This window comes from Eleginops maclovinus, chromosome 17 (assembly GCF_036324505.1).
Source record: "Eleginops maclovinus isolate JMC-PN-2008 ecotype Puerto Natales chromosome 17, JC_Emac_rtc_rv5, whole genome shotgun sequence".
Classification (NCBI taxonomy): Eukaryota; Metazoa; Chordata; class Actinopteri; order Perciformes; family Eleginopidae; genus Eleginops; species Eleginops maclovinus.
Window position 1 is genome coordinate 8,000,047 of NC_086365.1, and position 20,674 is coordinate 8,020,720.

Here is a 20,674-nt window from a genome sequence, read left to right on the forward strand (position 1 = left end):
TTGAGTAAAAGATCAGAGTAGGAGTAGCCTTCTTCTCTTACCAGAGTACTCGTCACCACAGGTTAGAAAACACTGTTACAAATAAAAATACTGCTTTCAAAGTTACATTTTAAGTACCAAAATGTAAAGTATTCATTTTTCAGAATGACTCATTTTATAACCCTATATATTATTTGATATTCATTATTATTCATGCATTATTAAGTTAATTACTTTAATGTTACAGCTGGTAAAAGTGGAGCTAAATTCATTATTTCATATATTGTTGTGTAGCGTTATCAATAATGTGTCATAATGTACAGTATTGTTGTTATTTATTTATTTGTATTAGTTTATAAAGCTGCATTAATGTAGTGAAGTAAACCAAGTTCATTATTTGCCTCCGAAATTAAATTAAATAGAAGACTAAAATAACAAAATATACCAAACACCAGGCAATCTTAGATCTCGGTCACTCAGATTATTGCAGATGTATCGTACATAGACTAATGAGAGACAGAATATTGTTTGAGGTCGTTTAAAACGCCATTACATTATCTGTCCACCAGAGGACACCGACGTGTGTATCTTTTACTGCGTTGTATAAAACATTTACTCTATTGGGTTAATATTTGTGACCTGTGCAATATTTTGTGTAAAGTAGCAGAGTGCAACTAAGAGGCATACTTTAGTCAAAAGTAGGCCACTTGTTCTTTGCTTGTTTTTCCACTTTATACTTCTGAAAATAAAGTGCTTTTTTGATGCACTATATCTATTTGATAACAATGTTTACTTAACAACTTCAGATTAGCCTATCGGTTGAAAATGTTATTAAGAAATTACAAGATATAACTATAAATAAAGACTCAAAGCAAAAAGTAATACATCAGTGATTATGTTCAGTAATGGATACAGTGTGAGTCTACATTATTCTGAATGGGCCATCCCAATAAAAGTACTTTTAGTTTTGTAGGTTCTTGCAACCTATTTTTTAGTAGCTTATATATAGCTTATATTTTGCAGCTATATACAGTAACATTTTGAATGCAGTACCTTTTATTTAAAACCTTAGTCTTGATACTTTAACCAATTTTATTATAAGGTCTGAGTAGGTCTACTTCCACCACTGTTTGCTTTGCAACACGCACACAATGTGTTTTTAACAACCACCATTACCATATACACATTTATCTTGAGATGTACATGTATTTGGAAGGTTTAAAGATAAATGAACAAGTAAACTTGTTAAATATATACATTTCAAATTAAAAACGGTATGAGTTTATTGTCATGTTAATGTTATTCTCTGTTGTTTTATACATTACATTGTGTTAAGTATTGCTAAAATAAAAGTACAAAATGACCTCCTGGCTGATGCTTAAACAAGGAAGTGGATTGGTCGGTTTACTTTTGCCTCGTCTGTGATTGGTCAATCCACCAGCACCTGTCGCACAACCTGAAGAAAAAGTTTGGCAGCCGTTGAGATATTTAGCCAGAGTGGGCCGGCCCATTGTTCCTCCAGGAGAAGGGGGGGCAGGGAAGTCAAGTCCGTAACGTTCAGGAAGGAAACTAAAAGCTGTCAAACGGGTCTCTACCTTTTCTGAGGTAAGGAATGGAGTGCTCCAGGAACTTCGTCCTCTTTGACAAAAAACTTTCTAACTTCTGCTAGCATGTTTGGAAAATAATGTTAATTTAAAAGAAAAAATGGCGTCCCAGTTGAAATTAAACGGAACCGAACTTTTGGAAGTTGACATATGCGACGGTGTATGTTCCGAGGACGAAAGCGGCGTTTTCGTCAATTGTGTATCCGCCTTTCAGGATGATTTCTCCGGCTTCCAGCAGTGGACTAACTCCACTGTGTCAACTAATGACACATCATCGCCTCCGGGACAGCAGGTCCCCACCACCGGGGACCACGGAGCCCCACCTGCCGCTTATAGGACCAGCGCGGCGGGGGACAGTGACTCTGAGACCCCGGGAGATGGAGTCAAATCCAGCAGGTCCAGATCCATAGTTGACTGTCTCTTGGTGGAGCTTTATGAGACGTATAATGGAGGCAGCAGGAGGAATTTGGACAGCTGGGATAGCTCCACAGAGGCATCCGGATCTGATGCTTTCCTGGGCCGCAGTAACTCCGGGTCCAGCTTCCTCCAGGAGCTCCAGGAGAAGCACACAAGGAGGCATCAGATGAACTACCTGGCCCAGAAAGGTGAGGGGTCTGTTAATTGATTGATTTGTGTTGTTTCCAACATGGCCCCTGATGTTTTAAATCAACAGAACCTGAAGTCACACAAAACACGCACCGTTATAAAGTAACAGTACATGTTATGAATGGAAAACAAGAGAACAAATATATTTCAGACTCCTCCTGGCATTTCAAGCCTGGGGCTTTGACATCCGTATCAAGTTCAAGTCACCTATCATACCAACAGAAAGTTGCCTCTGGCTTTTCAAACTGGTCAAATAAATGGGATTATTTGTATAAACCTCAGATACACCTTTTAATGACATTGGGCAGCCTTTCATAAATTTCACAACTAAGGCATATCCAACACATCCATCTTTTTTTAGGGCTGAGATTTGGATATGGTATTGTTGTTCAATATAACTGCGCTCATACACATGTGCCAATATTTGTTTTATTTTAGATATTTAAACTTTGCCTGAGAGCTTTATATTGATCTAATACATGAGGAAGGAACATCTAATTGCAGACTTTCTGATAATAACCGGTTTATTTTATGAGGAATATGTAAACAAAGGGACATACCTGGTTAGACTATTAAAAAAAACCCACTGATAACAGCATTACATCTGCAGGGAGTTGTACAGTTTATGTAGTATAAATGTTGTGTGCATTTGGTGTATTTTAATACTGTTGGTTCATTATATTGAAAGCACCTGATACAAAGGATTTATCGTGACATCTGTTAGTACTCTCGGTTTATGGCCTGTTGCATTCCTAGAAAGTATTATAAATACATGTTGTATAGTCTTGTGATAGCCATGACTAAAGTAATTAATTATCCATCCATTCCAACCAGCTATAAATCACAGGAGGGTTTTTCTTTACCTTCAAGTCCTTTTGGAGACAGACAGCAAACAGTTTGACAGACGTTTAATAAAACAAGGCTCCAGTGTTCCATTATTGAATTGATTAATTCAATGAAATGTGTCTGTAATCTGATTCAGGATTTGGTTTATTGCCAAGGAGGCTTTCACTTACAATTAATTTGTTTTGGTGCATAAATACACAAAGTAAGAGAACTTTAAAATTGAAAATACAAGCAAATATAAAGTAGTTTACAATGAATGGTATCTTCCTTTTTATTAAAAAATAAGTAAATCACTGTTTACAGTTATGCAGACCCTTACATTGACAAACAGACTCCAACTCAGAGGCTGATGAGTGTGTTGACAGCTTGTTTGTATCTCCTCTGTGCTGATAAACAATGTTTCCTCAGAGTCGTGACATTCATGTTGCAGTGAGGTCTACGCTGCCACTGTTTCTTCTGTTAAAGTCCTACAGTAAACACAGGCAGGCCTCTGAGCGCAGTGTTTGCCCTCCACACACACACACACACACACACACACACACACACACACAGCGCGCATGAGGCTCGGTCGAGTGAAACAATGCTGCGATCAGGAAGAGGAAAAGCTCTGAAAGTGCCTCAAATAACAATGTGAATACTTGTGATTACGATAAAATCCTCTTTAGCAAACGTTTAAATGTGGAGGCTGGTCATTATGTGATAAAATAAGCATGCACGTTTCTTAGTGCTCTTAACGTCCTTAAAGGAGACCCTGCCGCCTCCTTGGCAGTGTCTGCAGGCGATCATGACCTTTGACCTCCTGGAAAAACAGTTGTATATGAGATGTTTACCTCCAAGGAATGTGGAAATGTAGGTGAGACTATTATCAGTTTTGCAACTATTGGTGGTTTCATTATTAATGATTCTGTCCTTTGTTTTGATGAACTGTCTGTAGAATTTGAAAATGATGAAAAATATCCATACAATTCCTGCACACTCCTCTGGTAAAGTGAATATCTTACAGATAAGAAGAAGATTCAACTTTATTGTCATTGCACAGAGTACAAGTACTAGGACAACGAAATGCGGTCTCTGCATTTGACCCATCCTAGTGTTAGGAGCAGTGGGCTGCCATTATGTACGGCGCCCGGGGAGCAGTGTAGGTAACCAGTGTGTTGCTCAGGGACACCACGGTGGCACTTGGTCTTTCGGGGACTTGAACTGGTGACCTTCCAGTTCCCAGGCCAAGCCCCTATGGACTTTGCCACCACCGCCCCCAACTGCTGGAATATGAATTCATTTGCAATGTTTTGTTCTGTTCCACGTTCATTTACCTAGTAGCAAATCTACCTTTTACAAAGCTGTTCTGCACAAATAATTGGTATTTTGACTTGATACAAGAAACAAAGCATTAACTAAAGAATGATCTGTTTGTGTTTTCCTTTCTCTGATGGCAATAAACAATTAAAAAAACAAGGATCTCTTTTTTTTCTTGATAAACCCAGAATGCATCATTTGTCGAAAATGTTATATATATTTTGAACAATAGTGATCCTTTAATTAAAACACATGAACATAATAATAAAAACAGTGATGACGTCTTTCCCACTGATCTGTTTGTGCCCCCTTTAGTTGACAATTCAGATTTTATTCAGATGAAACATTTTGTCTCCATAAATGGATGGATGGTCGGTGTTTATGTGGGGCAGTGTTCTGGTTATCATTTAATCTTTGCCTGCAGCATGGAAAACAGAGAAATGAAAGAAATATCCTCATCACATATTTTTATTTAAAAATAATGCGTGTATGTGCTGGTTAAAAGGTCAGACATCCAATTTTTCAGCATGTTCAAGTAGAATTTCTCAGTTGTGAAAGCGTTTTTCAGTCAGTTTTAGAATTTTTAAAGTTGTTTAGGACATTAACATTTGTTTAGATTTTCATCCAAACAAGCAGACAACCTGATTCACGTCATTGCAATGGCCACCCGCATTAAACTTGTGTTTTCTGTGTTTGCTTTTTCAGCGCCGGAGGAGCTGCATTCTATCATCCAGGAGGTGAAATATCGTACGGGCCTGCAGTCGGCCAAACTCCTCCGCCAGCTGAGGAGACGGGACCGAATGAGCCACAAACTGCAGAAAAACTACGACATTATCACCGCCTGCCTTCAGGCTGTCTCACAGAAACGACGTAAGAGTACACTCTTCTTTCCTTTCTGCTTTAATGCAAAAAGAGGTTGGTCTTGTTGCGTGTTAACTTCCAGAAAAGGCATTCTTAGTTCTCACAAGTGCTCTTAAAGGCTGGTAATTGAAGAGAAATGTACTATTAGATTTACTGTTCTTTACACTCACTATGTTAGTCCTAGCTGTCATATCACATGTAGTATGGAAATAGTTCTTACATTTACATACTACCCTGAAACATACAGGAGACTGAGAGCACATGAACGCAGGAGAAACAAATATGAATTTTCCTATCCTAAATCTCCCAGCTACTCCTAGCCTTTAAAATAAAATAAAAATAATTCAAATCCGCCTGACTGTTCCTAAGAGATGTTTAGAAAGTACGGGGAAGAAATTATGTTCAAATCCTCAATGTAGGAGGGATCTTTGGGATGTAATATCTGGGCTTTACTCTAAGGGACAAGTCCATAATGTTATTATGATATTAACGGAAACATTTACAGGTACTTGTCATCAAACACTTAAATAATCTGCCTTTTTATTTAGTACATAAATGATTCTCTCTGCAGGTGGTTTAAAGACTATTGAGTATTCTTGGTTTTCATGTTGAGTGCTTTTTTTTGTCAACATGTAGCATGAGGACTCAAAAGCAGGTAGAGTACAAATAAAGCCATAATACACACATTGTTATTGTAATGAGGGATTTACACGTGTGATTAATGCCTGGATTTGTCGATATCGCTATGCTATCGCTGTGAGTTTTGCACGTTACCTGGCAAGTGACATAAAGAATAATAAAGAATAAACTCTTTGATTGATTAACCAGTATCAGCTTTTTAGTACTTTCTAGGGCTCAATTACATTTTGATCTCATAATTATGACATCTATTGTTGCCATCTATTGAAGGAATTGCAGCTTTTATACATCCACAATTATCTGCGTTTTACTTCAGATGAGGAGTTTTAGTTTTTTCATGATGGGAAACAAATTAGAGTTATTATGGCAGTCATTCAATTGAAACATCAAGAGGCAAGGTCATTTGTAATGCTGGAACATTTTCACCATCAAGGATGTTTGCAGGGATTGATTCTGAACGCCATTAAAACCGGACATCTTTTCCTTTCAGGAAGCACTTACTGCACCTGTAGCACTGAATCATAAGATCATCATCGATTTTAGTTTGCAAAAGTCAATTATTTCATTGGTGGAAGAGATGACATGACAGTTAGTTTACGGATATGTCTGGTATAGGGCATGTAAAGAATGATAGTATGTTATTTTAGGTAACATTCTCCATCTGGAACTAAGTAAGGAGAACAAACAGTATTTTATTATACTTCATTTATAATCTAATTAATCCATGATTAAAGAAATATGCTTCAGATCATTATCTTTTTTGTGCGGTCCTTATACCTGCTCCTCTGTGATTGGTGCAGATGTAAACCGTTTGTAAGAAAGTCTGGTTCCAGGTCTCTCTTGAGGATGAGATCCCATGACTCAATGAGATTATCTGAATTAATGAAGTTTGAATTAATGTCAGTGGTTAAACTCTGTCAGTCATTTAGCTGTGAATCTTTATACTTTGCTTTTGAACACACATTATGCAGGAGATGTTATGAAGCCCCACTGGTTTGCACAACTTTATTTGAATTTGGGTAGATTATATTCAGTCTTTTGAATATTTATTTAGCATATTGTAATATGTTATATATTTTAGCATAATATGCAGTTTTATTTTAAATTCTTGTTTATATACAGTATATTTGTTGTTCAATACTATACTATCTTTTTATTGCACATTCTTACTTTAACGTTGTATGTTTGTATTGTATATTGGTATCTGACTCTAAAATGGAGCAGCTATCACAAAACCAAATTTCCCCTCGATCATGTTTTATTCTGGTGTTTAATATTAGCTGGCCAACCTAACTGGGTTAAGAAGCAGCCCATGTCTGCTTTTCTCCTCTCCTCCACCATTACCTCATCCCCTCTCTCTCCTCCCTGTACCTCCTCCTGGTGACGGCAGACCGGAGGAGGACGAAGAGGAAGAGGAGGTGTGCAGCAGCAGCAGCACTACACCGAGCACAGTCGGCTATTTTTTACATTTTCTGAATCATATTTTATGCAGATGTTTGTGTCGCTTGAACGTGGACGTTGCTGCCTCGCTGAATTATGAACATAACCTCCGACATATTTCTTGGGTAACCCAAGCGAACCCCGGAAGAGATTTTGAATCAGTTTAATCGATTACATTTCCTTGAGGAAAGCGTTAGATGCGCAGCTGGCTGATGCATTCCCCGTCGGAAAAAAGGACATAAAGACGTGATTATTGAAGCAGGACCAAAGGGGATGATAGCCCGGATCCAGCGCTCTGATTCCCGATGAGGCAGGACAGGCTCCCCGCCGCCGGCAGGAGGCCGAGGGCGGCGAAGCGGCGGCAGCAGCAGGGGTCGGGAGGGGTTGGTAACATCATCAGCAACGTCCTGAGGAAGAGAAACGGGATCTCCCGGAGTGCACCGCGGCTGCTCTGCACCTTAGAGCCAGGTTAACACTTTCAGCCACTGCGTTGCATGCGCTTGCTTTTGATTTTATTCTGGTCAATACGGCAACTTGTGGTATTGTATAAGCACGTTTCTGCTTACTTTCCACGGAAAATTGGGGTGTTTATACTATACAGGCCTGCTGTGATCTATTCGTATCTGCAACTATAATTGGAAAGTAATTGTCATATTTAAGACAATTTAATTTTTGTAATTATTATATAAGATTAGCCAAATAATGGCAGGTTTTTACCAAAATTGCCAGCGGACTTATTTCCCTTAAAACGTGGATATTTTAACCCTATCTACTTCATAACAACCTTTAACAAGCTGTTATCTTGTTATGTGTGATAAAGCCAACCTAGTTTGCAGAGCATCTTCATTCTTTAGGCTACAGTGAGGTAGTCCATTGTTTTAGCCTAGGTTTATTCCAAAATGCTGAACCCTTTTAAATGCTCTGGAGGTCTTTCCCCTCCCTTTATTTGCCCCTCTTATCTGTCTTTCTTTCTCACTTTCCCTTTACCTTTCTCTTTTCCTTTATACCTTACCTGCCTCCTCCCTCTCTCAGTAGTCAGTACACCTACTGGTTTAATTGCAATTACATTCCCATCTGGAGATATTAAACCTTGCCCTTTTATGCTGGCCTCAGCCTCTGGTCCTCTCCAATGTATCAGTCTTGGATAAATACTCGTTCAGTGTCAGCTGTGTGTGTGTGTGTGTGTAATCGGTGAAGGGAAGGAGGAGGGCTTCCGTGTTAATCCTCTCCCAAAGCTCAGAGGAAATAAAGCGACGCACACGTAGAATGGCGCAGGGACTAACGACAGAGGTGGAAGAAACAGGTCAAACACACGTTTTGTCTTTTTTCAAGAGGCTTTTATTGCAGTAGACATCACACTTGTTGTTCTTGTGGTGCGAGCGGCTGCATTCTGTCGATCCTCCGGAGAAAATGGGGGCAGAAATGGCCGCTGTTGGCACAGAACAGACACATGTCAGGACCTTCCCTCTTAACTTTTAATTTCCGTTTGGTCTTCGGCAGGGTTTAGTGGGTTTAACACACTAAATATTTTCGAAGTGTGTGTGTGTGTGTGTGTGTGTGTGTGTGTGTGTGTGTGTGTGTGTGTGTGTGTGTGTGTGTGTGTGTGTGTGTGTGTGTGTGTGTGTGTGTGTGTGTGTGTGTGTGTGTGTGTGTGTGTGTGTGTGCGGGTAAACACTGTTTTTGTGAAGCGGCGATTGAAACGCAGATTCAGCACCAGGCGGAAGTGGACAGCAATTCTCCGTGAATCGCCTCAGAGCACCATATTAACACAAGCTAATGTTTTAATATCAAAGTATTGACATCTCTTGCTTTGTCTAATGTTATTAATAGGTATAGTGTTAACATACATTTCGCCAATACTAACAGAACTCAATACTAACAGAACTTCCGGGGTTGAGATCTTCCAGGTTTTTGTTTTTGAAGAATTTGCGACGTTTTCTTTACACAATACATACAAAACTATACTTTGTTATGTAGATCTGTGTTTAAGTTAGGATTTAGGTTTGTAATTTAACCGTTTTTCTATAGAACCAACATTATGATGTGCTTTTACGTTTAGACTTCATATTGGTTTCAAAGTTTTGCAGTTCAATAAAAAATAAATTAGCAGCTAATTATTTGTTCTGGGGGTTAAAGTGAAACAAAATAAGAAATGATTAGGTACAGGAGGAATTGGAATTAAGTTATGTAAAGGATAATTGCTTATTTTATTTTATTTTTGGGTAAAAATAGTTTAGAACCTAAATGTCCTTTGGTTGTATTGACTGCCTCTTCATTGGTTGATTCCGTTTTCATTCATAATATCTGTTCAGCCAATAGCAGCTTGTTGTTGTTTTATTATAGACTGATACTTTCATCAAATCATATTACCGTTTGGAATTTGGGGATTTTGACTCGTACAATGGTCAACTAGATCTGGTTCCACACTAGTTTAACCTTCTGGTGTCTTGTTTGTTTTTAGGAGTTGACACAAGGCTGAAGTTTACAATCGAACCATCACTGGGAAAGAATGGATTCCAGCAGGTAAGAAGTCAGATACCTAAACTAATATACATTTTTTAAGTACCTGAAATACTGACTGCCATCTGTTGTACTACCTCTTTAACAACAGTAAATAATATATAATTATATATGAAGAAGTGATATTGCATTGCTGGTGTCTCATTGGGAGTGTGCCGGATAGTTAAACACAACAACGTGTTTTTTCTTCCCCACAGTGGTACGACGCACTTAAATCTGTGGCCAGGCTCCCTACGGGGATACCTAAGGAGTGGAGAAAGAGGGTATGTAACTTAAAGTAATTATAACATATGGCACTTCTGGCACATTATTTTCCAGAAGTGGCAGTGCTGTGCTGAAGGAGTATATTAGTTTAAAATAGTAAGAGTAGCCTTGTAGTCGTTGAATGTTCATAGAAGTCTGCATAAACTCTGTGCCACAACCCTAGATCAGAAATATCTCCCGTATAAAAGACATTTGGATAAATTAGCACTTTTTTATCTTCTTTGTTTTGTACCATCAGGGTATTTAGTAAAAGAAAGTGATGACCCAATATTGCTAGTACAAGAAAAGTGTGTTTTCCTGCAGGCAGAATTTTGCAGCCTTTGAGATAGACCTCATAGTTATAAAAGAACAACACGCATAGGCACTTTGTCTACAACGCTCCATTAATCTCACAAATTAACTTCATTTCTTGGGAGGAGAGAGCGGGAAAAGGGAGTGATTAGTTCCATCTTGTCAGGGGAAAAGAACAATAAAACCTTTACTTTTTCCTGAACTCACAAAACAAAATGAATCACTTTGAACAACGGATCTCTTACACAAGATAACTTTGATATGCTTCTTGTTTTAATGTGGTTCTTTGTGTGTGTGCGGCTGTTCTCTTTCTATAGGTGTGGCTGACGCTAGCAGATCAGTACCTGCACACTATCTCTATAGACTGGGACAAGACGCTTCGTTTCGCCTTCAACGAGCGCAGCAACCCTGACGATGACTCCCTCGGCATCCAAATTGTCAAGGTAACCAGATCGTAACGTTGGGGGTTGAGAGGAATGTGTGAGTGCAAATGTTATAGCCTATTTATGTAGATAAAAAAGAAAACAGACAGAAACGGCATGAATGAGTTTCTGAAACATTTTCCAGGTACCCTAAATACTTCATTTTTGATGAACTTTTAAATGAACCATGTAGAAAATAGTGACTTTTCATGTAATGTCCTTTTTTTAAGATAAGATTTTGTTACTTTTCCTGACAAAAGTGTAAATCATAAATGATTTGTCCAAGGAGGGTTTAACCTTAGCCGTTTTAAATGATCCTAAGCTTTTGTTCTAACTGTTCTGGCACAGACTACTGTCTGCCATTGAGATACATTTGTTAAGCTTTTATCTACAAGTGATATTCAGGAAAATAGCCATCATTGATGGTCTCTTACTGATTATATCAACATATATCCAGAGGCAGGGCAGTGTCAGGTGGAGGATGTTTGCCTCTGCCAGTGCGTCAGAGAAAAGGAGGACTGCATCATGGAAACTCTGCAGCTGTTTTCTATTCCTCAGTGACTCACTCATTCAACAGAGTAATGGCTGTTTCCATCAACAGAGCAAAGTCCAATCATCTATTTCTCATCAGAGATTCAGAATCATTTATTTATTCAGCCAGCTAATGAATCAGAATAAACCGATCCATACTGTACATCTTTCAGGATCTGCACAGGACGGGCTGCAGTTCCTACTGTGGGCAGGAAGGGGAGCAGGACCGGGTGGTGCTGAAGAGGGTGCTGTTGGCCTACGCCCGCTGGAATAAAAGTGTGGGCTACTGCCAGGGGTTCAACGTACTGGCTGCACTCATACTGGAAGTTACAGAAGGCCACGAGAGCGATGCACTGAAGGTACACGCATGGAGAGAAAAATGAAATGCAGATTTGTAAAACCTGACCAACTGAAGTCAAGCTGTGTGAAAAGGGAGAAGTCTCTATATCAGGACTTTAAATATATATAGAGACTGTGGGCCTTGCCTCAGACAAACATTGGAATCATCCCCATTTAGTTTACTTCTCAGTTTCACTGAATTCATCGATCAAGACCAATTTTATCCAGCTATGAATTTACTTCATTGACACTGAGCGATTGAGCCCATTAAGCCTAGTATTGTTGTTTGACATCAACTCATCAACAACTTCAGACCAAACAAATACATTAAAAAAGTCCTAAAGCATTTATCATTTTCTGATTCTGGAAAAGAAAAAGAAAATCCCCAAAACTACAGTATCTCTATCTCTCTTTAAGCCTTATCATACATGTCTATCGTATTGATGTTATCTCCATTTTTAAAATGTGTTAATTCCTATTCCCTGAACCTCCCCTTGAAACTGCTTGGAACTTCCCACTTCAAAATCTTTTTATTTTTATGATTTTAATATACTACACTAAAAGTCAATAGAATAAATTGGTTACTTCCTGGTAGCATTCCTATGTTCCTTCCTGCCTTTTAGTAATTTAGCAATGATTAAACCTCTCTGTGCTCTCCTCTTTGTTCAGGTGATGATCTATCTGATTGACAAAGTGTTGCCTGAGAGTTATTTTGCCAACAACCTGCGAGCATTGTCCGGTAAACACAACAACAGGATATTGAGGGGGATGGAAAGTAATCTCATCTCAAGAAAAAAACTTGAACAGCTCTGGAATATTGTGATGGACACTTTTCACTCTGTTCTGATAACTATAGGGAAAAATAGGGGCACATTAGTCCATCATTAAGATAATTGTTTTAGCTTAATTAAGTCATGTGCTGACAAAGTTAATGTTGTGATCTGAAACATGTCCATATTCGATGGTTAACAAGCTAATTTATCAAAGTGCACATTTAGAGCGTTAAATAAAATCACAAAATGGAACATCTCCAGTACTGACAGATCTTTAATCTTTACTGCCTCTTCCTCTCAGTGGACATGGCGGTGTTCAGAGATCTGCTCCGCCTGAAGCTGCCCCGACTGTCTCAGCATCTCCACCAGCTTCAGAAAGCTGCCAACAGAGAGGCCGGAGGTACAAACTGTGTGTTAGTGTGTCAATGTTCACAGAAATGCTTCCAAAAACACTATAAATATTTAGCACGAACAGCAGGCAATGCTACATGATGATGCTGTTAAAGGTGTAATATGTGACTTTTCTTTGCATGTATAAAAAAACAACTGAACTGTTTTATATGTAGTTGATTTGTTCACGTGATACTAAATGTTTCTAACAATTTTCAAACCAAGATTTATCTGTCATGTTAACCATTTCCTTGAGGCACGCGTCAGTGTTAGAGCCCTTTTATCCTAGGAGATGAAAGGGAGTTATGTGGGCTGTGAATGTACAGAAAAATCTCCTTGTATCACCGAAACGTGCATCTCTTCCCTCAGGCAGCTACGAGCCTCCGCTGACCAACGTGTTCACGATGCAGTGGTTCCTCACGATGTTCGCCACCTGCCTGCCGGCGCCCACCGTGCTGAAGATCTGGGACTCTGTGTTCTTCGAAGGTTCGGAGGTTCTGTTTCGAGTTGCACTCGCCATCTGGGAGAGACTGGGAGAGTGAGTGGACCAGCTCAATGATTTGACTCTTGCTGGGGTTTTGATTGTGCCTTTAACGGACATTAAATTAGATCATTTTCCTGCTGAATTGTTTTTAAAATGAATATGTATTTGCTGTTGAATATTGTTCAAGATGAATCAATTATTTTAAATTTCAAACATGAGAAAAACAATCTCCACTGTAACTCAACACAATGCTAAATATACAACTATAGTTTATTTAACTTCATTCTCCTCTTTATTCTTCTGTCTTGATTTTGCTTCTCTTCCTCTCTTTTATGTTGATCTTCCCATTTTTTTAAACACTACTTTTTTTCGTCTCCCCCCCGCTCCAGGAGGATCGAGTACTGTCACTCAGCAGATGAGTTTTACAGCACCATGGGTTGTCTCACTCAGGAGATGCTGGACCACAGCCTCATTGATCCTCCTGAACTCATGCAGGTACAACATGAACACAACCGCTCACACCTCTTTTGCAGTGATGAAAGAAGAACTCAGATATTTTACTTAGTTAAACTAGTATTACCAAATTGGAAGTAAAAGTCCTGCATTCAAAAGTATTGGCATCAAGAAAGACATAAATTCCTAATATTACATTTACTCGTTTTGCCTTTTGGACAATTTCAGAATCATATTCAAAGTAAACTAGATCATTATTATTTATGCTTTAACCTGTTCATCAGAGCTGGTAGAGTGGAGTTAATTTTAAGTACTTTACATTTCGCTGCTGGATATCTTAAACTATAATTATATGTTTAATGTTTTTCAATTAGTTCATTTATGTTTTGTAATAGCTATTAATCTGAATATCCACAGAGTCAATCAATACCCAGGTAAAGTGCTAGTAGTAGTAGTGGTAGTAAATGTATTTCACAAATGACCACCAATGCTGTTTTGTGATGTTTTACTGTTATCATCGTTGTTCAGGAGGTTTACTCCATGGCTGTGTTTCCATTCCCTCAACTGGCTGAGCTGAGAGAGAAATACACGTACAACATCACTCCCTTCCCCACCTCCGTCAAATCCAGTGGAAGGTATGTTCTCTACTAAGAAATTATAACAGATCAACATGGTACAATACATGTTTACCTATGAACTGCCCTTAAAGGTACTGTTGGCTATTGCATATAACACAAATCAGTGCATGTAATTCACAAAAGTGAGAAAAAGCTTTGCAAAGGCTGTCCATAAAAAGGTTAACGATCAAAGGAAATCTGAAATAAATGTTATTGGTTTAAATGTGTGAGATGGTGTTGATGGGACATGTTTTAAAAATGTTTTCCTCATCCTTTAGTGGCGGTCTGGGCAACTGGGAGAGTGATGACGATGCCGAAATGGACGATGAAGACTCTGTGGTGACGGCGCTCGGCTGCCTCGGGCCCCTGGGTGGCCTGCTGGCCCCCGAGCTTCAAAGATACCAGAGACACCTCAAAGGTCAGCGCAGTTTATGACACAGGATTTTAATAGAACTGACGGCAGCCAAGACAAACAGACTGCCGCCCCAAATCCTCGCGTCCTGCCCTCAATTTGAGGACAGATTGTCTCTGATCTGATTCCTCCAGACAAATCCCCTCTTCCTCCCCCTTCAACAGCTCCTCCAAAGATAAAAACAGCCAGAGGGATTTAGCCAAAAACGTTTTGTTTTTTTCTCTCTCCAGCGATCAGAGAAAAAAGTGGTGTTTGATTTTTGGAACCCAGCACAACTGTTTTGACCTTGTTCAAAAGGGAAACATGGCTCCTTTTAAACAGCTAAGTGTAGCAACTGAACATTAATTAATTATCCTCTAGAAAAGAAGAAAGCTGATGAAATGATTGAAGAATAACTTTAAACACGCTAATCTTTTTCAGTAGAGCTACAGAGGAATCAAACAGAAAGTAAACGTCACACACTTTTTAAAAAATGCACCTCTTCATCTAAGGTCAATTTTAAAAGCATTCTGTTTACGAAATCCTCAAAGGCGAAAAAACAGGAAAGGCTGACTCAGATTCAGATCCAAGCCTTTGACAAATACCTAAGAAATGTATTTCTGCAAAACAGCCACAGCCTTGTCAAGGTTGTATTTTTAAGAAACTTTAGTTTTTTAAAATTTAAAATAAATATAACATACCTTCCCAAAAAATCTGTTGTCAACTTCCCCTGATAGTGAGAAATAATTAACCAAAGGATCTTTTAAAGCCCTGAAAAAGGCACATTGGATTTGTCTGCTTTGTGTATTTTGCAGGAATGTTTTGTCCTTTTGACTATAATCTTTTTCAATCTTGTCTTGTTTTACTTTCAAAAAAGTAGAAAGAAAGTTAGGCATTGTTGGGTAAAAACGTGACAGCGTTGTTTCTTCTTTCTACATCCAGACCACCGAGGGGAGCAGGGAAACATCGCAGAGTTGAGCCCAGGAGCGGTGGGTGCTGCAGGGGGTGCAGGAGGAGGAGGAGGTGCCAAGGCGGAGCATCAAGCAGCAATCAACAGCATGATGATGGAGAGAATGAGCACCGACATCTGCGCCCTGAAGAAGCAATACACGCGCATCAAAAGGAGGCAGCAGCAACAGGCTATGCAACTCTACATACGCACAGGTGGGAGGAACAGTAGTAACACTGAGCATAACTTTATCCATTTTTTTAACTTCAACCGCCTTCTCCATTCATTGTTTTTACATCAGCTGGCTTCAAAAACGTAGAACTGTGTGTGGTTTAGACTCTGGGGCAACTGATGTCAGATCTTGGTGGCAGTAGCCAATAGTACATTTAATAAAAACATCAGTATATATTAATGAGATTCTGTTATAACCTTTACATAATAACATGAGTGAAACCGGAAAATCCAACATATTAGAAAGCATCATTTAGCATTTAATGAATCTTCAACATGCTTTCTGGGGGTAGGGGTACCAGTGGAAAAAGAAAGACTATGATGCCATGGTTCATAATAGGCTTGTTACCCTTTGCTTTGAGATTATAGGACCAAGCTTCTTTGTATGTTACAATAACAAATATTCAATTTAATTTAGAAAGGTTGTCCTTAATGAACTATAATGTTTAAACATTAGTAAATAGGCATGATTTAAAATAAACAAAAAACATGTAGGCCATAAATTAGATACACTTCATGGCACACTCTGATTGTAAGTACTATTTACTGACAGTGGCAGTTAATGTCCAAGTCTTTGTTTAATCAAATAAAAAACAGTGCTCCTTCTTCTGGAAATAAAACAACAAGCTCTCCCTTGCTGGAGGGAGAGAAGCGCATGCATTCAGCGGAAAGTCAGATGTGTGATGATGATGTGTGACTCGTAGGACTTGGAACTGATGTAGACACGAGTCCAGGTGTTTTCCAGGAGCAGCCGGACAAACACAGCGACAGTACCGACCCACACACTGACGGTACTGCTGTCCAAACACTTCTGAAACTGGGTGCTCTCGTGCTGATTTAAGGGTCTTAACCGATTCATTTGGGTTTAAACTGAATTAATTTAGGGATTTAAGGAGGATAGGATGTAAAATCATGGGTATGGTCTAACATGGGTTTCCAAAACAGATTTCCAATTGAATAACAAAAAAACAACGTTGGAAATGTGTCATGGGAACTTCTGGCTCAAAATATTGAACCCTTTCCTAGTGGTCTAACTATAAATTCTGTGACTAATTCTTCTTAATCAGGTTTTGGTTGCTCTGGATTGAATACATTCTATAATGCTCTCAAAATGCCAGAGGATGCGTACAAGTATGATTCCCTTTAAAACAGCAAAAGTGTCCGCATTGGAACACATCAGTTCATATAAAATGTAAATATGTCTAGATACGTTTTATAAACTTAAATGAGAGAAGAACTGCGGACTCTGACTAGCATTTTGAGAGCATTTTTTAAAATGTATGCTTTGCTTTAACAAAACTAATTATATGTGTTTGTTAGAGGGATGCTTTGCCTTGGACAACTGGTGATGGTTGTTGGTTTTGCAGGTGGTATATGCGATGTCAATTAACATCAATATTTATTTGGAGACACCTGTCACTATTGCACAGAAGACAAGTCCTACATGCACTTAAATCAATTATTTTTTAAAACCTGAACCTGAAAATGCCGGAAGATAACCTTCATTGAAAAATGAAAAAACACTCTGCTTTTTATGCACCATTTTTTCTGGAACATTTTTAATGTTTAATTAACAAAACACTAACGATGTCTTCAGTAGTGACAGATGTTTCCTAATAATTCATGTTCTTTTGGCGGCATCCTCAAGGATTTCCTGGTCTGGGCGAATTCCTATCACTAATGTTATGTTAACAACTTCTACTTCCTTCTGTTTGTTGCTCTTCCTATCTCATGCTTACACACTGTTTCACTTGTGAAGTTTGTATGAGAGATGTTTTTCTTCTAGATTCAAACATCCATGCACACACACTTGCCTACACTCACAACTATCTTAGTTAGAATAATTTTCACTTATGTAAAGGTCATCAGCTCTATAAAGGTACATTAACATAGATTTAGACATTTTAAAAATGGCCAATATATTACTAAATAAAGCATATTTATTAAGTTATTTATATATAGTAAATAACTTAAGATATTTTATAACAATTAGGGAAATTAATTTTGAATTAGCCATTGGTCAAAAAAACTGATGATAATCCTTCAGAGAAAATCTAAAAGCTTTGGGCGCCCTCTGGTGTCTGAAGTTGCTATGAGCAGCTGAATGTTTCGATAAAGGTTTTATAGACGCAGCTGATGCATTTGCACAATCAAACGGAAATACTTCATTTGTGAGTTGGCTGTAATGCTGACACAATTAATAATTTCTAAATGAAAAGATAATCAATCTGAAAAGTGTGCAGTATAAATACATTTTTCATGGATTATTCATTTAGTAAATTTAAAACTATTTTAAATGAAGACTTATTATAAATTCAATATATTTGTTTCTATGATTTTCGACTATTGCATTACCGTTGACACTATCTTTAATTTCACAGAATCACCAATATTGTAAAATATAATTGATAACAAAGAAATTGTTTTAATGGCAAATCAGTTCTTTAATAAGTTATATCTGATCAACCTCAACTCCTGTAAAAATAAAATGAACTTCGACCTACACTTATGAAATGGCTGTTGCTGCCTGTTTTAATTTGCTTTTGTCTGCGTCTTCATCCTTCTCCCCCCTCCAGAAAAGTGCCCTGCCACCCGTGTCCTGCCTTCCCAACTCAACCCTTCGAGCACTGTCATCAACCACCTCCTTCTGGGTCGGAAACCACGCAGAGACCCCCGGGGCTCCAGACCCACCTCACCTAGCACCTCAACACTCCTGGGGTCACGACCTGCTTCGCTGTCCCAGAGTCAGGGCTCCCCAGCCAGGCAGCGCTGTGGCTCGATGCTTTCCAACAGTACTGGATCTCCAGGGAGCTGTGGAGGAGACTCAGGGTCTCCCTGGCGCGCTCATGTCCGGGTACATCGAAGGAATATAGCCAGGGCCCGAGAGCAGTTGGGTTTCGGAGATTCAGAGGAAAGGGAAGATGAAGAAAGTGAAGAGGAGAGACAGATTGAGGAAAATGAGGGAGTTGATGAGCAAAAAGAGGAGAGTGAGTCCTCAGTGTCTCCTGATCCGTCTGGTGAAGTGTGTGAGGAGGCTCCACAGGTGGCGGATGGGACAGAAGTTGCAGAGGTGTCTGTGCAGCTGGACTCCCTGGATCTGGAGGATGAACCGAATCTGACCTCCCCCGACAACGCAGATACACAACCCACATCCCAAGAGTCTGAACCTGCACCACAAGTTCCTCTTCTCCGTCCTCCACCATCCTTAAAAAAACAACAGGAGTCCGACTCCTCAGGTTCAGAAAAAAGCTCTGACAGACACTTTACTTTACCTCCACCTCACCACTCCTTCAACTCCTCACCCTCCACCCTGAGTCCCTCCCCCTCTCCGGTCCCTACATTGGCTTCACTTCCCCCGTCTAGCTCATCCTCTCCTACGCCACCTTCCACCCCAGTGCCAAACTCCACATCCTCCCTCCGATCTTCCCTTTCAGCTAACGACTTCTCCTCCACCTTTTACAAAACTTCCTCACCCTCCACTCCCTCACTATCCTCTATCTCTTCATCATCAAGATCTCATTTATCCTCCTCCCCGTCAACCCCAGCATTATCTTCCACCCCTAAACAGCAGGTCTATTCCCCCTTCCCCAACGTGAAGCAGCCCAGGAAATCAACAGCTGCCAGAAACCTCGGCCTCTACGGTCCTACATCCAGAACACCAACAGTACACTTCCCCCAGATCAGCCGCAACCTCAACCGCAGCAGTGCTGCTGGCACCACGGGGGCCCGATGAAGACATGCGCACTCCTGAACTGATGCCACAAACACAAAGTCATTAAGTAAAATGAAAAATCATTATTTAACTACACCGTGTTGCCTCCTGCATATCAAGAGTTCACGCATATCTTATCTGAAGTAGATAGACACGTAGAGTTCAGATGTGCCCAGAGTTGCTTGATTATTGATGTTGAATTGTGAAGATTGTATTTCAACTGATAAAGAGGTTATCTTCAAACAACAAGCCATTGCAGATAAACGTTAAAGAGGTAATCGTCTTTGGTTTCTACACCTTTTTAGAAAAGGATTTTCCTTGGACTGGAACAGAAAAAGTCACTGACCTGGACAAATGCTACCTTCTGGACTCTTTACCAAATGTGGAATCATGATGAAGAAAACGCTTTTCCTGTGAGAAAACACAATAGCCATACAGTTGTTTCTATGCCAAGTATTTCAATAGATACCTAAGAATGGCTGTTAATGAAGAATAATGAATATGTAACGTTTGTGTGCCCCAAAAACCCTCCCAGTCTTAACATTTTTGATTTCCTTAAGCACTTAACATGTTTTCTTTCTTCACTCTCTGTCTGTGACGTGGTTGTTTGCTTGTGACAAAGCATGTGATATCTCTGTCAATAATGAAGCGTAATTTAGAATGTTACTCAGCTTGGCCAATGATTGTTTCGACCGGGGTGTGAATGCTTTCGTAATTTAATGTGGCAAATCTAAATATCAATGCAGAAACAGTCAACTGTCAAATCGTATTACTACCTGTGTTCACATCAAATAAACCTTGCCCATCATTTCAAAGGACACCTCAGTGTTGATTTCAAGTATATTCATTGTTGTCTCACCACACACTCTTTCTCTGGAACATACCACAAGCTTATGCCATCCAGTCTGGTAACAACATGGAGAAATCCTAAAATAGTCAATCATTTCATGTTTTGGAAAAACAATATCAACCTATCACAGCATCCTTCTCTTATGTAATTTAAGAGTTTTCTTTGATTTAATTTGACTCCACAACA

General features: G+C 39.2%; 1 protein-coding gene across 5 annotated transcripts; it reads left to right on the top strand.

Moving 5' to 3' along the window:
* Nucleotides 1–1,516: 1,516 nt before the first annotated feature.
* On the top strand, nt 1,517–20,456 carry tbc1d30 (TBC1 domain family, member 30). 5 transcript variants are annotated; one of them, XM_063906086.1, is made up of 15 exons: nt 1,517–2,188; nt 5,037–5,201; nt 9,733–9,794; nt 9,989–10,054; nt 10,664–10,789; nt 11,473–11,658; nt 12,308–12,377; nt 12,713–12,811; nt 13,171–13,339; nt 13,675–13,780; nt 14,267–14,373; nt 14,634–14,773; nt 15,689–15,910; nt 16,631–16,717; nt 18,503–20,456. In XM_063906086.1, the coding sequence occupies exons 1-15, from the start codon at nt 1,684–1,686 to the stop codon at nt 19,657–19,659; spliced, it is 3,267 nt and encodes a 1,088-aa protein (XP_063762156.1). In that variant the 5' UTR covers nt 1,517–1,683; the 3' UTR covers nt 19,660–20,456. The 5 variants fall into 5 exon arrangements, with proteins under 5 accessions (XP_063762156.1, XP_063762157.1, XP_063762159.1 ...); XM_063906087.1 differs by lacking the exon at nt 16,631–16,717; XM_063906089.1 differs by lacking the exons at nt 1,517–2,188; nt 5,037–5,201 and adding an exon at nt 7,236–7,739.
* Nucleotides 20,457–20,674: the final 218 nt, after the last annotated feature.